We start from the raw sequence: 21,907 nt of genomic DNA on the forward strand, positions 1-21,907 counted from the left end.
ACCCAGTCCACCTCTTTCCCCCAGGCTCTATCACATTCCACATGCCTCTCCCTTCTCCAAAGTTCCCAGAATTCCTGAGAGTAAACTTTCAACACTTCTAAGTATTACAGCAATGTTGAATTTTTAGTCTTAGGAATTTTCTTTCTACATTGATTGCGACGCTGCTACTCAGCCACCCTGTTCAGACATTCCGTGTGATTAGCAAATAGCAGTTCAGTTGAGCTGCTCACTATATATAACATTATATGATTAGATGAATAACATGTAGTAAAGACCTGCAGTGTGTCAGTGAGGCAAGCTGAAGATGCTCAAGCAGGATATGACCTCATCAGCGACACCTAGTTCATGCCTTATGGTTTATACTGAAGGTGGTTTACTATTACATAATTGCTCGAATGACTAACAGCAGCTCAGGAACATTATTTCCTCCCCTTATTTAATTACGTCAGACAGTTTGGTAGCCCTGAAAACGTTCTCATCTGGATTGTAAGGTTTATTTTTTATTCTTGGTTTCCCAAAGTTTAGATTTTAGGTGCAAAAATATAACTAATTTGGTGACTTTTCGTCATCACAAATGCAATTTGTTTCATAAAAACATTAACATGAGCAGATAAGGAGTACGGTTGCTCGGCCACCAGCTACCCAGGACACCACAGCCTCAGTTAATCCCCTAGTCTGTATCCGTGTAATCATTTTACCTACATAGCAAGCTTGGCATTACATCATGTTTGCTACCCAATAGCCAATACCTTATAAAAAAAAAAAACAAAAAAAAAACAATACAGTGTCTAAAGATAGTATGTTAAAAATCAAAGAGCAAGCTGTAATCATCAGAGGCATGTAAGCAATTTCCTGTGACTGAATGAGGAGTTAAACCCGTATGTCAAACCCTGCTGAAAGATTCAATAATAAATCAAAGGAAACATAAGCTTAGATTTTATGGACCAAAGTGAAATGCAAACACCAAACGTTCAACATGAACGATCATGTGAAGGAGTGAAGAGAGCGATTGACCCATAACAAACGTAACTCTGGTAGCGCTGGTGTCATGGCAACATCCTAACGATGGTGGTTACCACAGAAAACAATTGAATTTGTACATAAACCTACAGTAGTCATGGAAAGAAGTAAACTCCGGACTGGGTTATTTAACTTGTTATGTTTGATGAAGTCGAGAGTAAAGAGTGATATATTGCCAAATAATTTGTGAAATATTTTACAGAGGTGGATTAAGCAAAAGTGAATAATATACAGCAGTCTGGACTGGTATAAACCAGACTGCAGAAATTCAGTGTGATTCAGTAACAGATCTTAACATCAGTGCACCTTTAGTCAGAACAATTAGTCACAGTCTAGTGGAGGCCTTTACCTAACTGTCGACACACACTCACACGCCTAAACACACACACCCACACCCACATTTAGTCTAGCGAAGCGCTATAATGACATGCTCCTCTGAGTTACTATAACACAGAAAACAGAACACATCTGGAACAGTCTGAGAATGTTTTGATATCTCACAACACAAGCTCAACCTTTTTGCCTAAAGGAAGTATGTATTCCATGTTTCACAGCATGTTCTGAAAATAAAACACACTTTCCTTCAGGTAAATAGTATCATGTTTAATATACGGCATTCAACAATTTGCAGTAATACTGATAAGAGCACTGCAAGCTAGCTATGTAGCCTTATTTTCACCTGGAATTTATATAACACATAAAATTGCTTCTTACACACACACACAGACACATGGAGAGAGCACTGACAGACGATGGAACCCAGCGGAAGAATCAAATTTCTTCTTAGTGGTACTGTGCGTGAGGAAGAAAAAACGCAAGATCAGCAACTTCCTTGGCCAGCTGTCCCACAGGGTGAAAATACATATGGTCTTAGCAAGCGCTTGTGTACTTTTGCTAAATCTAGAAATACGACACAAAGCTTTCTTTTCACTCTATCTGACTTTGTTTGACACTCACATGGAAGTTTAACAAAACTGAATTATATGAGCATTTCCATATCCATTTATGGATAAACATTTACGAAACTATTAGATATACATTTTGGTATATAAGTGTTTGGAAGGTGAGCCAGTTTATGTAATTTTACCTCTGTACACCACCACAAAGGATTTGAACTGTAGTAATCAAGATGTGATTGTCGTGTAGGCTTTCAGCTTTAATTCTAAGGGTTTAAGAACTGGACAATTGACTAATAAGTAGTTTCATGTCCAGGTAAAAAAAAGATGTCGAATGACCAAAACAACAAATTGGCATTGTTAAAAAGAATGAAGCACTAACGATCTCAACAACACCAAAAGGTCTGGAAGACTACAGAAAAAATAAATGATGGATGATCTCAAAATTCTTTCCTTGGAGAAGAAAAGCCTTTTCACAACGCCCTAGCCAAGTCGTAGCCGTGTCATTGTTAACAACTAAAATGAAGAAATGGCTTCATAAATATACCTCAAGATACAAACCACTGGTAAGACCAGATTAGACATTGCTAGAAAACATCTTTTTAAAAAAAACTGTCCAAATCTGGAACAAGATTATTTGGCCAGATTAAACCAAGATTGACTTGTACCAGAATAATATGAAGAGTAGAGTATGGAGAAGGAAAAAAAGAGCTGATCCCAAGAATAACACATCATCTGTCAAGCATGGTGGAGGCAGTGTTATGGCATGAGCGTGTACTGTATGGCTGCCAATGGAAGTCAGTCATTGGTGTTTATTGATGATGTGACAGCTGATGCGCATGGGATATATTTGGAATTTTTGTCCATTTAAGTTTATAGCCTATTAAAATGGAGGAACTGTATAGAAAAATGGCTCTAATTCCAAAATAGTTGCTGCAATATTTTTATAAACCCCTTGACTGAAAGCTGAATGTTTACACTTCAATCACATCTTGATTGCTTTGCTCATTTCAAATCCACTGTGGTGGTGTACAGAAAATTGTGTCCTTGTCCAAATACAGTACTTACGATTCAGACTGTATCCAAATCCAAGATAAATCGTAACACATTTAACACAATCTGTACAAACACACTAACGCTGCATTCTGAATACTCATTAGGGATTTCGACATAATTGATTTCTTTTTATCTTTCAGTCATCATTTTGGCGATTTGTAATCTTTTCAGATTGCCTGAATGACAGCTGGGACTTGTAGAAAGGCAGGCAGGCTCTCGAAGGAAAAATGAGAAAGCTGAAGGCAAATTCTCTGCACAAGTTGCTTCTTTTCTCTTGGAAAGTGGTCAATTGTTTTCAGCACTCTAGATGAGTAGGAGTACACTTTGCCAATGATGATTCAGCAGGCACATTTTTGAACACGTTACCTGTATGTTTCATGTTTGCCAAAGTGCTGATTTATTTATAATCATCTCACACTTGTCAATATTTAGTGCTTTAAAAGAAGAGGACACGCTTTAACTGCCAACCATAACATCTGTCTCAAACGTACCCCTAGTATTCTCATAGTCCATACGTAGACAGGTTCACTAAATCTAAGAGGTCATTAAGAGTCACGATAAAACCTTTTGACAAACGTCTCTTTTTAATGTAGGATTTCTTTCTATACTTTTTTTGCTCTAATTTGTCTTGTCCAGTTCCCATCCCAATCACAGTTCTCTCCTATCTGACCATAGCTAAAAACTAGAGAGGTTTAATGTGTTATAATGTGTTCATTCCAGTATTTCTGCACACGTAATGATGATTGAACATACAGTATTTACACTGGTCGGCGCTGTTTTTGTATATTGTTTTTTGTGTATTATCTTTTGCCTTTTGTGTAATGTCTTGTATTTTTTGTTTGCACTGTCTTTTGTCCTGCACTGTCTTTTTTTGTCTTTTGTCCTGCACTGTTTTCACCAGCTTGCACAGATGCACTTTATGTGGCTTAAACTTACTTAGTCCTTAGTTCTGTCTTTGTTTTATGTAGCATCATGGTCCTGGAGAAACGTTGTCTCATTTCACTGTGTACTGCAACAGCTATATATGGTAGAAATGACAATAAAAGCTTATTGATATTCCTTGACTTGACTTGGGTGAAGGCAAACATGTGATTCCACCAAGACACATGAAGACAGTCAGACAAATCATTTATTTGCTATTTTCTTATGCTCCATCACCAGACAAAGTCTGCTAATGTTGCATCATTCCTTCTCAGACAGAATGACCAACTATAGCCTGTTTTTAAAATTGTTGAATAACAGAAACAGATAATCTCCATGGGTCTGAGCTATTCTTCTCACCAATGTTGGATCAATATTGGAATCTTTGTTTTATTGGACAACCAATCACAATCTTCAAAAGAATGTTTCATACCTAGCAACGGGGTCTGTCCCGCCTCCTATCTAAGATAAAAGCTGTCTTTTCCTTGCTCAGAGTTGCTCTGAGATTGGTCCTGAATCACCCGTAAGCAAAGATTCCTAGTTAGAAATTTTTTTAACTAAATTAGGAGCTCTCTGAGGTGATTTTATAATCTTTATGAATACGAACCCTGTTACTGGATTACTGAGTCGAGGTACATCTGTTCTTATTAAAGGAGATGTATAGTCTTAATAATAGCATGTAAGTCAGAAGTAGCATCTTATATGATATACCAACATGCAAGTAGCTTACATGTGATGCTTTTGCTGGATGTGTTGCTGAAATCCAGCTGTGATAGACTGTTGTTGTTGTCGACATTGTCCATGTTTGTTGTTTCCTCCATACGTGGCTCCAGCTCTGCGTTCCTGCCACTTCCATCTCCGCCTGAGGGTAAGAAAACACAGGAAGGTGGAAAACAACACACACATTAAACTCATGCCAGTTTTGATTCCAAATCGAGTTAATGAGTTGAGGGCAAACTGAGGAACACGGTAAATATTAAACTCCCAACATCTTCAGTTGCTAATTTTATGACGGAGAGCAAACAGTTTTGTCCTAAAACGGAACAGCGTCTGTTTAGAAAAATGCAGTATGGCACGAACGCTTCATCATGTCCAAGACGTTTCTGCTTGTTCATCACTTTTGTAGCCACAACAGTACGTGCTTGTACATGTGTGAGCGTGAGCATGTGGGGCACACTGCGCACTGTGCATGTTTATACTCAAAGGAGCATTCATGCGCACTCTGTGTGTGCGTGTGTTTGTGTGCGTGTGCACTTGTGTGTGGGCAAGCATGTGTTTTATACGCAAATGCTGGAGCCAAGCGGGCTTATTATGCGGCCCAGTAATTACACACTGCTGTCTGAAAGAGCCCGAACTGAGCAGACTTCAAAGCGGTGCAGGTTTGGGCTTCGATGAGGGGAAAAGGCTGTAGAAATTGAGAGGAAATGAGAAGAGAGCATAAGAGAAGGAAAAGAAAGGAAAGGATAGAAAAAGGAATAGAAAATGAAAGGAAAAGGGAAAGGAAAGGGTTAAACAGAACCCTTAAAGGGTTAAAGGAAACAGAATGTGAAAGAGGGTCAAAGACTTAGAAAATGGCAAGTAAAGGAAAGAAAAAGGAAAGGAAAGGAAAGGAAAGGAAAGGAAAGGAAAGGAAAGGAAAGGAAAGGAAAGGAAAGGAAAGGAAAGGGGACAAAAAGAAGCAAAGATAAAAAGAAAAAGAGGAGTAAGAGAACTGGAGGGGAAATTGCAGGAAAGCATGGAGGATGAGAAGAGAATAAACAACAGGACAAGAGCAAGGATAGAGAAAAGAAGAAACAGGAGGTGGAAAGCATAAAAGAGATAAAAGGAGAAGAAAAAACAAGATGAGAGTTAAAACAGTGCTACGCTACATTTTGCTCAATGGCCTCTCTCTCTCATTCCTGGCCAAATGGGAGCCAGCTGGGCTTTATTTGCTGTCCGGTAAATATCCAGCATCCCCCTTTGCAGCACCGCTTGCCTTTTGTTTATTTGCTTTAGTCACTCGCGCTCGCTGACTTCTGTTTTTCTTCGCTCTTGGCATCCTTCACTTGCGTCCTTATTCTTTTCTGGGCGACGTTCATTTATTTATTTATTTATTTTAAAAGTTTAGGACAGAGAACACATATTTTTCTGCCGGTAAAGCACAGGAGAAGGGTCAAAGAGTTATTGCACTTCATAAACAATATGCAGCAGACAGACTTGGATGCTGTCAGCATGACATCCAAACACCAGAAGCTATCCCTTCATTTGTCTTTCCTCAAGCCAGTTTATCCTTTCAGCAGACACACACACACACACACACACACACACACACACACACACACACACACACACACACACACACACACACACACACAATTCGTTACCAAGACAACTTATAATGAACTTCCTCCCTCATTTCCTTGCCTGAAAACTCAACAGCTGGACTGTCCATGGACCATGGGGACACTTCTTTATACACACACAGATTGACCACATTTCCCAGCATTTCAAGACACTGGCAGACATTTCCAAGAAAGTTGAAGTGTTCATGAAACAGCATGTGATGATACAGTAAAGGTGGACAGCTCAGAAAATTTCATCATTTACTATTGCTGTACTTCATTCTAAGTGTATCAGCAGTATCAATGCTATTTCTGGCCATGTCTAAGTAGCTGACGGAGATTAGTATGCGTTTCTGTGGAGCTGAGAAAAAAATCTCATTGAAATTTCATACAGCAGGATTTGAGTGGGTATTTTCAAAGCCTTGAATAAAATTTCATTTCCCGCTCTCACCTAAGCTGGGAATCCAACCAAAGTCAATGACGTCCCCGTAATTTTATTTTATTTGGTTTATGTTAATTCTACATGAATTGATCGTACTCACTTTATATCTTTCGATCTATTAATCAGAAACTTGTTTAAATTAAATGTAGTATAAGCAGTGAAATCACATTGTTGTGAAATGTAATATTTACTACTAATACTAATTATTTTTTCTTAAATCGGACTGAACATATTTTCCTTTTTGTGTTGATTTTTTTGACACAGGTAAATGGTTTATTTTCACAAATGCTCAGTATATAAATCACATTTTATATTTTAAATGCTGTATTACTGTTTTGCTGAAACTATGGAATGCTATCAAACCTAAATATACAGTACATTTGTACACTGGCCCGCACAGATCCTGGTATAATTTCTGCCTTTGTGTAGTACATTACACACACAAACTGTGCTAAATCCTGTGCTAGATAAAAGTAAGTGTTTCTCTAGACCTAAAGCTGAGATACTCCCCCAACTACTGCAGGACTTACTGCCTCTTACTCCCCTCTCTGGTGGATATTCTCACCATGTGGAGCACATTTCAAAATAACCCCTCTCTCTCTCTCTCTCTCTCTCTCTCTCTCTCTCTCTCTCTCTCTCTCTCTCTCTCTCTCTCTCTCTCTCTCTTTGTGCCTTTTTCATTACTGCCAAAGAGAGTGCCAGGATCTAGACAAAATTCATTGTCAGGGGACGCACAAATCTGAACGCAAAGCCTGTTGCGGACTGGATGCCGTGAAAGTATGAGCGTGTGTGTTACATCTTACTGTGAAAACGTAAGCAAAAAGACAAAGACGGAGAAGCTGAGACTGAGAAACTTCCTCGAACCGAATTACAGGGTAGATTTAAACTGTGGCTTTCTTTGTGTGCGGTACAGAGAAACTGGAGCTGAAAACAGACTGAGATTATGTTCAGCGTCACATGTTCGGCTCCTCTTCGTGACCCAAAAACAGCCTTCATTACCCATGAACGCAGGCTTCACGGCTGCTACAGTCCCACTGGTCTGGATCAGTGGGCATTAACGACTGGAGCTGAGCCATTATCAAGTGCTACGCCATAATACTCCATCATAATCCACTCCTAATGCAGTCTGGGGAGATCACATAAACCCGAGCTATTGGTTTCAAAAAATTCGGCTTCTAATACAGTCAAGAGAAAAAAGCAGTATGCATTAGGGGATATCAGATTATTTGACCTTTATGGGATTCGCTCGCTCAGTATGGCAAAGGCAGAGTGACAAAATGTTCTCAATAAAAGTGTTTTAATTTAGCTAAAGTGTTTCCTTTTGCTCGTTTATGGTCATATTCAGAGAGTTTATAGTGTAAGTTAATACAGAACAGTGTGTGCATTTTTCTGGCATTTTTCCCTAAAGGTGTGTGCATTTGGTGAAGCGCCAATAAACCAGAGAGTCGATCCCTAGTCCTCTTAAAAATAGTGATCTTGTGTTTACTTCAGCCAAACCCTGGCATGATCCTGATCAGTTGTATACGCTATCCACTGTCTCTCAGTGTTACATGCCGAGTAACGACTGATTCGGCATGTCACATTTAAAGTTAGATGAAGTAAGGGTTGTTTGAATCAGAGTGTGGTGAAGTAACTTATCATCCCACAGTTTGATAGAAGAGGAGTAGTTAATATTTACTGTAATCAGGTCACCTTCATGGTGTGAGTTCTGCTAAAACATACATGGCTAAAATCTAATAAAAGAATGGCTGGTAATTTGTTTGCTGTTATTTTTATGATTTTCTTTTGGTACCAACATTCAAAGGCAAGTCAGTAAAGATCAGGATTACCTCATTGCCATTGTTGTTATAATGGTATATTTTATTGCCATGTGTTTCACCCGATTTGGAAGATTAAACTTGCACTAAAAGAGAGAAGAGAGAAGAGTCAGTTTATCAACCAAAAATACTACTCAAGCTCGGGTCAGAAAACTAATCTGTTGCTTCTGTGATGAATGAACAAAAGTGACATGAGAACATCTTACACTCTTGCCCCATATCTGGCTTCCCAAGACATGTTAAGTCAGAGTTAATTAAAATCAGACTGAAGCCACGGTTTCAGGATGCACCATATGCATGCTACAGTACATGCATGAACCACCTGAGGTGAGAAACATATGGAATTTTTACTCAACTTGTAAACACAGCTCATACGCTTCCTCATAAAAAAAAAGGGTATGAATAAAAATATATTGTTATGGCTGTTGGTCATAAAGTGCTGGTATGCTATTTGACATCCTGTTCAGCCTTAAGAGTTCTAAGCCTCTACGTTTTATTATATTTTTCACACAGTAACAGAAACAGGCTAGTATCTTGAGAAAGATTGTTGTTTGGAAACTATAAAGTAGCATATCACACTTTAAGATATAATGGGTACCACTTGTACTAGATTGCAGGGTTTAAGAAGCCAGCGATATAGAGATTTATACTTCACTCAAACCTTAGTGCTTTAACACTCTGTCATTGGGGGATGTTAAAAAAAAAAGTAAACAACTGGATCTAACACAGTATACACACATGTAAATGGGTCACTCTAGAACCAGTATAATAAACCATTAAATGTTTCAGATTCTATAATATTATTCTTCCTGAAAAAGTAAACAGTGTCATGAAACAAAGTGTTCCTCAGGGGTTCTTGAGATGAAAATAATGGTTCTTTATCTACTCAGGATCATATCTTATCACACAGGGAAACCATCTGCTGTAGGTTTCCTCATAGCAGTCTAAGAGAAACAAATCAAAGTATCCTTTTGCGAGACTTGATAAAATGTGTCAATGACAATTCCTCTTATTAGAAGACCAAATAAAAACTTAATTTAATGTTCCAACTGCTCTGCAAGAGATTTAGCCCCAGCAATACATACAGTACTATACTGTACCTAGCCAACAGAGTGACTTTCAAGATTTCTGATTTGAATTTACATGCAAAGTTTCTGGTTCGATATACTATATTTTAATATTTACTTCTGCAAGCTGCCACATGCCATGTTCACGGAGTAGCCTCCAGGTCGACCTCAGCCAGGACCAACCAGTGACATATTAACTACAGTACCTTAAATTTCTGGACTTTTTCCTAATTTTGCAGCCCAAAATTTAGTCACCTGCTAACTCTCACTCACCAGCTAGCTCTTCTTAATCATGCTACCAAAGCTTAGAGCCAGATCTTCCTCTGAGACACATGAAGTCAACCAGGAACAATTTCTCAAACTGTTGGTCACATGGGACACACTCAGAGAAAAGCATTATCTACCGTCTTCTACATACATGATCTCACAGATGCCCATTATTGACCAAAACTGCGATTTTGCTCCTTTGTCATTAACAAGATTCAAACTCCTAATTTCCAGACCAAAGGGTGATCACTCTTAAAGGTTCTAATGATCTCCACAGTGGCACAACTTAAAAGTGTTGGTCTTTTAATCAGGAAATAACAAGTAGGAATCTCAACAATACCATTGCCAACTGTTTCTAACAGCCCAAGATGGCTGAAAATTTTAAAACTGAAAAAAAAAAAAAAAACAACAAAAAAAACATATGTATAGCAATTGTATTCATGGATGTCACACATAGTAAAACTGACGTATGGCGTATGTTTTCATAAAGTGGAATGGAAGGAGTTGTTTAGCTATGATCTTGAACAAAAAGTTATGTCCAAGAGACTTTGGCTAACTTTAACATCTTCTCTCTCAAGTTTTTCTCTCGTTGACTTTATACCTGCAGGGAGTGCTCCCTTATTTACTCTCTGGAGATGTGTGAGAGCACAGACAGTCTTTTAGGAGCTTAGAGGAGGCAGGTATGAGGTCTGGTATTAGAAGCAAAGGAGCCATGTGGCTTTACAGGGACACTTTGAAATTCTTCCAGTCCCTCCAAACCCTCCCTATCCCCCTTTCTGTGGCAGGGTTGCTCTGTCTCCTAACAACTCCTCACTAATACCTGTTCCAAAGTCAGTCAATGAAGCGAAAGACAAAACTACATCGGTTTAGATGTGTCGACTCAACAGAAAAAAAAAAAAGAAATTGACAAGAGACTTAGGGATGTTTTACACCCAGATGAAACAGTGAACTTGGCAAGAGTGAGATGCTTTAAAAAAAAAAAACTTTTAAAAAGTCACACTGACAAAACTTTTACTTAGGCTCCATTAGACCTTCCTTAAAAACATAGCAGCTGCAAGATATGGAAAGCATATTTTTTTTAATGAAACGCAATTATTCACACCAATCTGAAAACCTTTTCAGTCTGACTTCCCTAAAGGTCGCAATTGCAGTTTCAATCCAATGCAGGAGCAGAGAAATCTATTCAGTCCCTGCCAAAATCAAAAGACGGACCTTGAAGTCCACTGTGATGGGAGACTGCTATAGAAGTTAATTACCTAGATTGATTTAAACCATCGCTTGTGGAAAGCCACTTAAAATGATACACACACGCACGTCAGCTTGTAGTCAGTGATCTTAATCAGGATAGAAGGATGCTGTGTATGGGGATTTCACACAAGGTAAAATTGTCAATTTCTTCAGTTTTCTGCTAAAATGTATTTGATTCTTATAATGATTAAGTTATTTGTTCATTCATCTTCAGTTCTATGGTTTTATCCAGGTCAAGGTTACGACTGGTCCAGAGTCTATCCCTGAAACAGTAGGTGTGAGGTAAAAAGACACTCTTAATTGGACAGATCCTCCACACAAATCCTGTAAATCTATAGTATATTGTCAAAATTGTCATTGCTTAAATAGCTGTAAAAAAAAGTTACACGATTTTCTGACTTTTGTCAAATGTATAAGTAATTATGATAATTATGAACATGTGATCTGTGAGTCAGCTATAATATATATTCTGTAATTTGCTTGGTTTGAGAATCAGAACAAAATCTGTGTGTGTGTATGTGTGTGTGTTGTGTGTCTGTCTGTCAGTCTGTCTGTCTGTGTGTGTGTGGCTGTGAGGGAATGTAGTAGATGAATAGATACAGTGAAAACAGCACTCAGTAATTCCAGCAGAGAAAATGCGTCAGTAAAGCCCACTCTCACTGACTGTCTCTCCCTTGCTCAAGCACTCTCGTCTCTCTCTCTCGTCTCTCTCTCTCTCTCTCTCTCTCTCTCTCTCTCTCTCTCTCTCTCTCTCTCTCTCTCTCATTTCAAACCATCTTTCCAGTCATCCATTCAGAAATCAGGATCATGTGAAGCCATGCATCCCAACCATCCAGCCCTAGTTCTCTGCACATGCTTCATCTTCAATGGTCCCTCACAGCATTAACATGCGTCATATAACATTTTACATGCTGCAATGCCTCCCTCGGCTCTCCTCAGATAAGGAAAAAAAAATCGACCAATACAAAACGACACCATTTCTGACAATCAATGGCTGTCAGAAATTATTGCGATCCAGCTGCAGGAATGTAAATGCAGCGCAGTGGGCTGTGAGAAACAGGTGGTGCTGTTTAACCGAACGTCTCGAATGGATTAAAAGAACGACGCCATGACTGGATTCGAGGTGTGCATTCATCTTCCGCCCTTCGTTTGCGTTTCCTGCAAATTTTGCTTGATTTCACCAATATGACCCCTCAGGGGTACAATTAAGGGGTAAAGAGAAAATAATTAGCAGCTCTTCCATGACGGATCTGCCTGTGAGATGAACTGATAACTGTCTTGACGTCTTTACTAAGCCTCAAGTCTAAGACAATAGGCTCCTAATCGGCGCTTGTAAGTCAGCCAGGAGTGAAAACAGATACCTGACGAGCAGCTTCAAAGCTGCACGCTGGAATTTGTCCAAATACGCTGATTTAGTGAAAAGGATAAGGATTGACGAGCGGAAGAAAAAGTGTAAGCTCATTATATGAGAAACTCGATGGTGTTTAACAGGCTTTAGATGGATTTATTCAATGTACATTTTGGGTTTGATGGCTGGAGGGTGGTAGAGGGGGGTGAATAGTGAGGGATTCTGAAACACACAAGCAGACGTGGTGCGCTGCAGCCATCTACGTCCGCTTAAAGACAAAAACATATGCTTGTGCAGTCGTGTCCCTTTGGCAAGCACGAATCAACAGGAGGTTAAAAATGAAACAATGCAGGGGAATGGTCAGTTGTACCTATCCTGGTCTTTCCTAATCCTTTTCTTATTCTCTCTTGTGTCTCAAAAGGGGAGACTAACTTATTCTCTCTTGTGTCACACAATTCAGGGGAGACTAACTAGTGGTTTGTCACTCAGTCACTGTGACTCACATGGTGACTAATTCTTCTCAGAAAGACTGAAATCCATCAGCAGGGCATGAAAGACAAATAATAGAACACTGTTATACGTTCTTGCACAAGAGACATTTATATATAGATCACTTTTATATGTGTGTATGATTTTTCTTTTCTAATACTGAAAACCTGAGTATAATTCGATTCTAGTATCTTTCTAAAAATCTGCCCAAGAACTTGGAGTTTATCCTAGAGGACTTGGGGCACAAGGCAGGGGACACAGTAGAGAAGGTGAATATGGTACAAACACACACACACACACACACACACACACACACACACACACACACACACACACACACACACACACACACACACACACACACACACTACAGGCAATTTAGAAATGCCAATGTCTATAACACACGTCTTTGGACTGACTACTTTGAAACCATAGAAAAAAACCCTGGAAAAAACACCCAAAGCACAGGGAGAAAAAACCCCACGATCAGAATCGAACCCTCTGAGATGTTTGGTCATGTTTATTATTGACTTCTTATAACCTGTTATTAACTGTTTAACCTGTTCGACCACTTGAGTCATCAAAACTTCAAAAACAAATAAGCCTATAAATAATGTCAAATTGGACCAAATGTGCTCTGTCAGTGGAAGGCTACAAAATTAATAAAGTGGCTATAACATCAATAATTCTTAAAAAAAAAATCAGTGCACATGTTTACACGATGAGCCAAATATTTGAATGTTTAGATGGAGCCTGCAGAATTACACTTAAGAGTCATTTGTCTGTGAAAAAAGTTTGAGAACTTGAGTATTATATATAGTATTATTCTATAAAGCTTAGAATGCTAGTGTAACAAAAAGATCTTAAATAAAACTGTAACTTTTTTGTAAATTATTTTTTACTGTAAATTATTACTAAACATATTTATCTGTCAATCATCTTTCCATTTATTACACTTTTAGATACTTAGGACTAAACACTCAATAGAGGTGATATTTAAAAATAGGACCTAAAATCTTGGAACATATATATATTTTTTTATAATTTTCTTTTCTTCTGATATCTGATCCAATCTGTGTCATCTCTATTATATACACACATACTTACATACCTTCATCAGTCATGAGGTTATTAATTTATTCTGAAGATATGAGGCAACAAAAAAAATCATTTAATCCAAGGCCAAGAAAGTCATATGGAGTGTATTTACTGCCACACAGAATCCAGAATGAACACTGGATGCTTCATAAGCAGAGAAACGCAGGCAAAAAGAGAAAAGATGAATAGAGTCCCTGCTGCAAAGGCTTTCTGCTCATGATACACAAGTGCCAAGAGAACTTCTATCAGCTTGCTGAAGAACCTGAGACAAAATGTGTTTAAAAGAAAATGAAGGTATGAGGGTGCTTTAGAACAGAAAAATAGAGGAGGGATGATATTACAAGCAGTACTTCAGAGTCTAAAATGGCCTCCATGTAATGAACAATTGAAAACATTCTGTATCTTTATACCTGAATGTGAGAAAATAGTCAGTTATCTGTCACTAACTGAGCAACTGAATCAAATCTCAAAGCTTATTGTATATCTGAATGACCATGGAGCGTTATTCTGTCATTCTTCTGATCAATATCTCATTTTGCTCAGTCAAAGAACATTATTCAAGCAGTCATTAATGGAAAAGATACAGTATAAAACTACAGTATCCTCTTTTTACATGTTTCTTGCACTTTCTGGAAGTTTCTGTGAGTTTTCTATGAGTATACTAATATATTGATGTGTCCTAGTTTACTTTTGGCATCCTAACATGTCTATGTGCACTTGCATTAATAATGCTTGTTGTTTTCTTTTGGTTGTAATAACATGATTATAAAATTTACACCAGAATAAACTAAGCAGTTCACAAGATTTTTTATTTAAATGTCCAAATGCAAATGTAAAAATGAATCGATTCCTATTTAACATAATTTCTTTTCATTCTTTACAGTGAACTGAAATTTTAAAAAATTGTTTACTTAAATATATGATTTCTCTCCGTTTAGTCTGAAGCAACTACAGAACAAGCATGTGGGTTGTATATACAGGGCCATAGCCATATGTTCTCTCTTTCATGCATTACCCTTATGTAACAGCTTGTGTGAAGCGAGTGGTATTGTAAATTAACACACAAAAGTCAATACACAAAAAATGGTGGAACTGATTAGTTTGTAAGTTGCTCATTTCAGTAAATTAACAGCAGTCAGTTCTGTTCGTGATGTCACGCTTCTGAATCCAGGTGTAAAATAACATTAAATTCTTTGTTTCTTATATGTTTTATAAAAATGTTGCCAGGTACATGTTTTTCCTGCAGAATTGGGTTTACGGTTTTTTGTCAGTCTCAAATAATTTTGTGTATATGAAAATACTAATTTATACAAAGACCATGTTGAAAGAACTATTAGGGAAACAATGTTTTTTAATAATGCAGTTAAAGTGCACAATTTATTATGAAGTTTTATTCTGTACACAGCAGCTAATTAATTAAAACCATCAATAGCCAATTTTCAGAAGTTCTAATGCCCTCAATAATGTACATATTTTAGCAAATGAGTCTTTATTTTAATGCCTCTGTGGTTCACCAGTGCACAACAACCGCAGTTGGATCCTCACATACAGAAGCTTTAATTAGATTGAACTGTTGCAGTTTGCATGATGAGATGATGAGTGTACATCAAGTTTTTTTTGCCTGACACTTTCCAACACATGCACATCTGGCTCTCAGTATACTATAGAGACAGGTGAGAAATTAAACTGGGAAAAAGCAAAATAAAGTATCTTAGTAAAGTGATGGGCCACCACATGTCACCAAAACAGCTTCATGCACCTTGACATACACTAAAATTTTCATTGCTTAAATTAAACTTAATTCAAAGTTTAAAGTTTATTTATTAATAGAGCAAGTGTGATCAGTTCAAATTGCATTAACATAAACCAGTTATAGTTACATACACAATTTTAGGGATAAACACCAATGTTCCAAATGATCTTAGTGTTTTAATGACTCAGTGAACCCTTGTGCTCTGTGGATGGGGCGGAGTCATCCTAGAAGAAACCACACTCATCAGAATAGAAATGTGCCTCATAACGACAAAAATGGTCTCCAACCACGCCATCGAAATAAATGCCGCCACAACGTAACAGGTCTGTAACGTTCCCTTGGTTTACGCCACACACCAGCCCTCACTGTTGCTGTTGGACTGCAGCGCTATTATAATATCTCTCTCAAGACTGTTCTTACAGTCTGACCACACCCTAAACTGACATTCTGACTCACCTGAAGAACAGATGCTCTTCTGTTTTTCCTCACATATCACACTAACACACGAGGATCATGGTCAGTGTGCCTTTGGCCACAATTTCCAGCCTCTATTTACCCAAAAAAATCGAAACGCTGCTGTCACTATATTTACTCTTTCTATTGAAAAATTAGCTATTTGAGCAGTCTTTGACAATTAGATGTTTTCCTCTTGATCGGAAATCGAGGTCAAACAGGTCTGCTCATTATATTGTACTGTATATAATTGCAATTATCCTATAATTTCTGGAAAAGAAATTACGACAACTGTCAAGATTTCTGCAAAAGATTCCACAGAATGATCCTCATCTATACAAAAACATATTAAAAATAAATTGTGTATTTGGAATGCATGCAGAATTGTTTTCTTTAAACAGTTTTTCCCTCAGACTTCGATTTAAACCAATGTAACTCAATACAAATATTCCGTTTACACTCATATGGATCAAGGTTAAAACAACTGTTAAACTATCTCTATATATGTGAAATAAAAATTTTAATTGAACTCATCCATAGTGACTACTAATCAGGGAGTATAACAGTGTATTTTCCACACATATTGCCCAAATCATAACTATGTGAAATAAGGAATATTATGGCTATCATTTGACCAAAGCATCAACATTCAATAGTGACTTTCTGAGACAGCAGACAGACACACTTCTGTGAAACCGGCACATGCCAGCTAAGTCAATGGAGTTAGTGTTAAAGCTCAGACAAGCTCCATATTTTCAATCAAGCTCTGGCCTGAAGCCTGTATTTTTAATGTATCTCAGAATAGGCACTTTTTTATCCTGATGATCTGAGATCAGATCTTTGCAGAGTGCACTAATCTATGTCAATAATAAGAACAGATCTAGAAACGGTACTCAATAATGTGCATTCCTATGAGGTCAAGCCATGAAAGGGTGCTTTTGTACACGTGTAAGGTCAACTCAGGTGTTTGCCTTCAGAAGTAAGCCATGCTAGCCAACACAACTAATGTGCTAGAAGAATAAAACTTACCAAAAATTGTAAAAGAAACAAAAGGCAAAAGAAAGATGTCAGTACTTTGGGTGTGAATACTAAGGTTCATGTTAAGACAAAGCCTCAGAGAGCTGAAAACAATGCATAGCTAAATGTAATTAGTGGGTACGAGGCAGATTTAAACAAGGCCTAGTGGGCAAATTTTTTGAATGTGGTTTAGTTTTCATGGCCCACTGGCTGTGGCAGCCGTGCAGGAACTGACTCGCCTTGGCTTGGTGCGAACAAAGGACTGGGCCAGGACTTGCTAAACTCCGTCTGCTAAGTGAACTCCTGTGGCAAACAAGTGTGGTAGCATACACAGTTGCTGCACACCGAGGCCTGAAATATACACTCACTTAAATATACAAGCACTGATGCAAGAACGCACATACCACATACAAGCACAGACCACATCCGTGCTTTTCTATACTTTTGCAACCCAGTTGGCAACTTTTGGCAAAAATCAGGATGACAAATCAGGCAAGATCAATCAGTCATTCCCAAGTGGATTATTCCAACAGTCCTATTCCCCAGAGTCTCATGGTTAAGTTCAGACCAATACCCAATAGCAATTTTTTGCTAGACAGTTTCACAGGCCATACATTTAGATCAAAAAGTTTGGTCACTTTCATTAATAAACATGACCTAGAGTCACACAGTTTCATAGGAAAAGTACAATTGAATGGGTGAAACTCCACCGTTTATTTGTCATTAACTGTTTCAAACACAACTCTCGAATAACCTTGTTTATGATGAAACGCCTGGACCTTTTTCCCTGCCCCAAACAAGTCAAAGGTTCGTGTATATTCTAAAGCTTGTAGTGAAACCTACTTCTCCATACCAAAGATATCAGCAGTCATTTAGCTCCTGAGTGTTATTGCACCTAATGGTCAAAATCAGAACTGGGGAGTTCCTGGGGAAGGAATCATGCTGCACCATGCTTCCACTTAATTCCAATCAGAAATGAGGTTACAGTCACTTCACAAATAGCCAAACTCTTGCTTAGTAGTAAGAGCAATTCCCCATCAAGACGACAAGTAAGAGGAGCAAACTGCTCACAGCTGTTCAATTTGTTAACAAGATGATCAGTCTATGCTGAACTGAATTGAAATGAAATTCCTCTGATTGTAAATTTACTATGCAAAAGATTCATAACATGGGTTTATCTTGCAAACTCTTAAACAAAACAAAAACAAAAAAAATCCCTACCCAGACCCAGACATATACTGCATTATGCTGTAGAATATTCAGTGCGATGTAAAAAGAATCCGTATGTTTTGCTATCTTTGTCGTTCCTGAAAAAAACAGATCACACCTCGTTCTTTGATAATTATTGCAAACTAAACCAAAAACACTATGCAGGTCATGCTGCTGGCATTATGTACATATAGGAAAACTCTAACTGAGCGTGCTCTAGAGTGCAGTAGGGACTTAGAAAGGTACAATTTATGTAATCTGAACCAAATATATGTGCATGCAAGGTATGGCATTTAGAATCCATGTTGCTACAGAAATAAGAAGCATGTGAAACGTGACAGAGTAGAATAAGAATTCTGTCTGTTTGAGAAAAAACATACTTCAAATGCCCTATTTCAAAAATAATTATAAAAAACAAACAAGGGATAAAGACAATTGTAACATATTCAATTAGTTTGGATATTTGCATCACAAACTTTATTGCCTCTGAATTATATGTATACAAGAAGGTTCACTATGATTCCATTTCCTAGCCGGATTCTTTACAGATCAGCCTGCAAATAATCGTGGAGTTGTAGACACTACTAATGGAGTAGTAGATCATATAGGTCAATTTAAAACTTTTTCATATTTGTGTCCTAACCAAACATGCTCAACAGGGCAAAAGACTTTGTTGATGTGCCCACCTGAGCTTGGGCCTTTGGAGCACTCCTCTGGTGAGCTCTCTGGGCCGAGATGGGCACCATCTGGAGGCTGAGCCAAGCTGGCACCCGGGCTATGGTCCTCCTCCCACATCTGCTCTGAAGCTGGGAGCCAGGAGACCAGAATCTATCCTGCACACACAGACAGCCAAGAACATGGTTCACCAGAGACCTTGCCAACACAAGCCCTTCTTGTGTTTGGCATTTTAGGCAATCCAACTCGCAGTGCTGGAAATCTCCCAGTCGTTTAAAGCAGTGGGCTGCTTGGGGTGTGATGACTGGCAAGGGCAAAAGCATAGGCACCAGTGGGCATAATCTGAGCCAAACATTGATTAGACTGCGGCTGACTAAGCAAATCACATTTCTGTTTTTTTTTTTTCAGTCACTGTTGTTTTTTTGATCATATACAATTTTCAAATTACACAATTTAAAATGTTTATTTCAACCTGGGTTTGTACTTCATTCGTAACAATCCACATCACACACACTCTTAAAGATACATTAATTCGTATCTTTTCTCATGGCTTCATGTTGATCTGCAACTCGAACGAAATCCAAACACCTCACTTTCCTTTGCTGGAATTTTGTGACTTTAGTATTATACATTGCTATATGTTGAAATACAAATTTTTTGACAGATGCTATTTTATAATCCTAAAGTACAACTTTCTCATGAGATGTCTAGATTTGAATGACAGTGATTGTGGAAAAAAGAACAAGTTCTGAACTGAAAAATAAAAGAAAGAAAATCTCTTGCACGTTAATACAGTTATTATTTATTTATTTATTAATTTTTAATAATCGCGTTTTTTAACAAGTCCAAACAAGTTCACACAGTCTTAAGATCAGGCTGAAAACCTGTTGATCATGTCCAAAATCAAGCCTTACCTTTAAGACAAGATGTTATTTAGAGCTGTTTCAGTAACTCATATTCTTCCGACATTAAGAGGACCTCAAACAAGTCCCGTTTGCGCGGTGAAAAGTCTCGGTCCTCAACATGTTCTACCAACATTTGTGTCAGAACCTTTTTTTATTTCTCTCTCTGAACTGCTCTTAATGACAGTCTGCACCACACAACGCTCCACGTTCACTAACTTCCAAAAGACTTGACAGCCCTCTCTGTAACGCACATTTCCAAAATAAAAAGAAAAGTCCACGTTATTCTCAGGAAACTTTCAAAAGAAAGAAAGAAACAAACAAACAAACAAAAACTGGAATCTATGGATTTCTTTAAGAGGATAAACACGCTTTGTTGTTTTCGGGTCTTCAGCTTCAAGTCTTAAGTTTCAGCTTCAAGACTTTCAAAGTGAGATTCACACACAAGCGCGCGCGCGCGCACACAAACACGCACGCACGCACGCACACACACACACACACACACACACACACACACAGAGAGAGAGAGAGAGAGAGAGAGAGAGAGAGAGAGAGAGGGAGAGAGACAGAGAGGGAGAGAGACAGAGAGAGAGAGAGAGAGAGAGAGAGGGAAAGAGAGTTTTCAACAGGAAATTGCATCTAATTTTTTATAATAAAAGGTGTAATATATGGAGAGGAAAAGTTACTGCTCACAATTGAGTCATAATTAGGTAAGTAAGTAACTATGTATGTAAGAATAAATAAATAAATAAATAAATAAATAAATAAATAAATAAACAAACAAACAAACAAACAAATAATACTATTATTCTACTATTGTTGTTATATTATTATTATTATTATTATTATTATTATTATTATTATTATTATTAATAATCATTATTTTGTCATTAACTTTATCCTGATCATAAATACTATGATGAGTATCATATACGGCTCCCCCGTACACCTTACATTATAATTCAGATTCTTATTTATTTCTTCATACAAAGAGCTACTCTTTCTTCACATTTTACAAGGAAAATCCCATGACAACTTGTGTGCACACAGGTTTCTAAACGTCCTGGTTTCTAACCATGCAGTTTCTATTGTTGTTTTTGTAATTGTAATAATTTGTTATTAATTTCTAAAAGGTCTGTACGTGTAAAAGGACCAGCTCAGAGTTCAACAGCAGATCTGAGATCCTCAAGTGCAACAGATGAGAATCGCATGTGAATTTGACATGATAAGAAATGGCTGGTGTCTTGTGATTCGTAAATCAGTTTTAGCTGCTGCTGGCACCGCATTTTTATCTGGGTGATTTTACGCATTCCGATTTAAACTTATTTTGTCAGCTTTAATCTGGAATTCCTTTGTTTTTACTACCACGGATATTTATTAGGCCACCATCAAGTTCATGCAAAGTTCATGACTAGTTTAAACATTTGTACATACAGTATACTGTACTGTACACTGTTTAAGTGAACAATGTTTGTGGTTGTCTTTGTTTGTTTGTTTGTTTTTATTCATTAATATTAATTCATGAACTCTGTCCCTAATTATTCTTTTTCAAACTTTTCCTAGAACTTGAGTGGTGCAATATTGCAAGTAAAGATAACATAATTGATGCCTCATAGCACCCAGGACCCTAGTTTGATCCCGAGGCCTTGATTTTTTTTTGTTTGCCCTGTGCATCTATTGGTTTTCTTCTGAAAACTTTTCCTTCTATTTACCTGTAAGTGTGCACAACTATGCAGATAGGTTGAAAAACTTTTCTAAATTTCCCCATGTGTGAATGTGTGTGAATGTCTGCTGTCATCACATCTGGGGTGAAATGGGCTAATTGCATGCAGGGCTATGGCATATTTCCGTTTTGAAATAGTGTGAATCTCACATCTAATCATATCATTTCAGACTTACAATCAAGTC

General features: G+C 37.8%; 1 protein-coding gene across 3 annotated transcripts in view; it reads right to left on the reverse strand.

The window, feature by feature from the left end:
- Positions 1–20,475, reverse strand: part of mdfi (MyoD family inhibitor) — a 35,840-nt gene extending 15,365 nt beyond the window's left edge. For 2 of the 3 annotated variants that reach the window (XR_003440322.2, XM_027144174.2), the window contains exons 1-3: positions 20,012–20,474; positions 19,109–19,255; positions 4,624–4,755 (exon numbers count right to left, since the gene is read on the reverse strand). Coding sequence is in view for 2 of the 3 variants with exons in the window: in XM_027144174.2 (XP_026999975.1) it covers positions 4,624–4,755; positions 19,109–19,217 (241 nt within the window). In the remaining variant the exon portion in view is untranslated. Of the gene's footprint in view, positions 1–4,623; positions 4,756–19,108; positions 19,256–20,011 lie in introns of all 3 variants that reach the window. The other variant, XM_027144175.2, reaches the window with a different exon arrangement.
- Positions 20,476–21,907: the final 1,432 nt, after the last annotated feature.

Source organism: Tachysurus fulvidraco, chromosome 2 (assembly GCF_022655615.1).
Source record: "Tachysurus fulvidraco isolate hzauxx_2018 chromosome 2, HZAU_PFXX_2.0, whole genome shotgun sequence".
Lineage (NCBI taxonomy): Eukaryota > Metazoa > Chordata > Actinopteri > Siluriformes > Bagridae > Tachysurus > Tachysurus fulvidraco.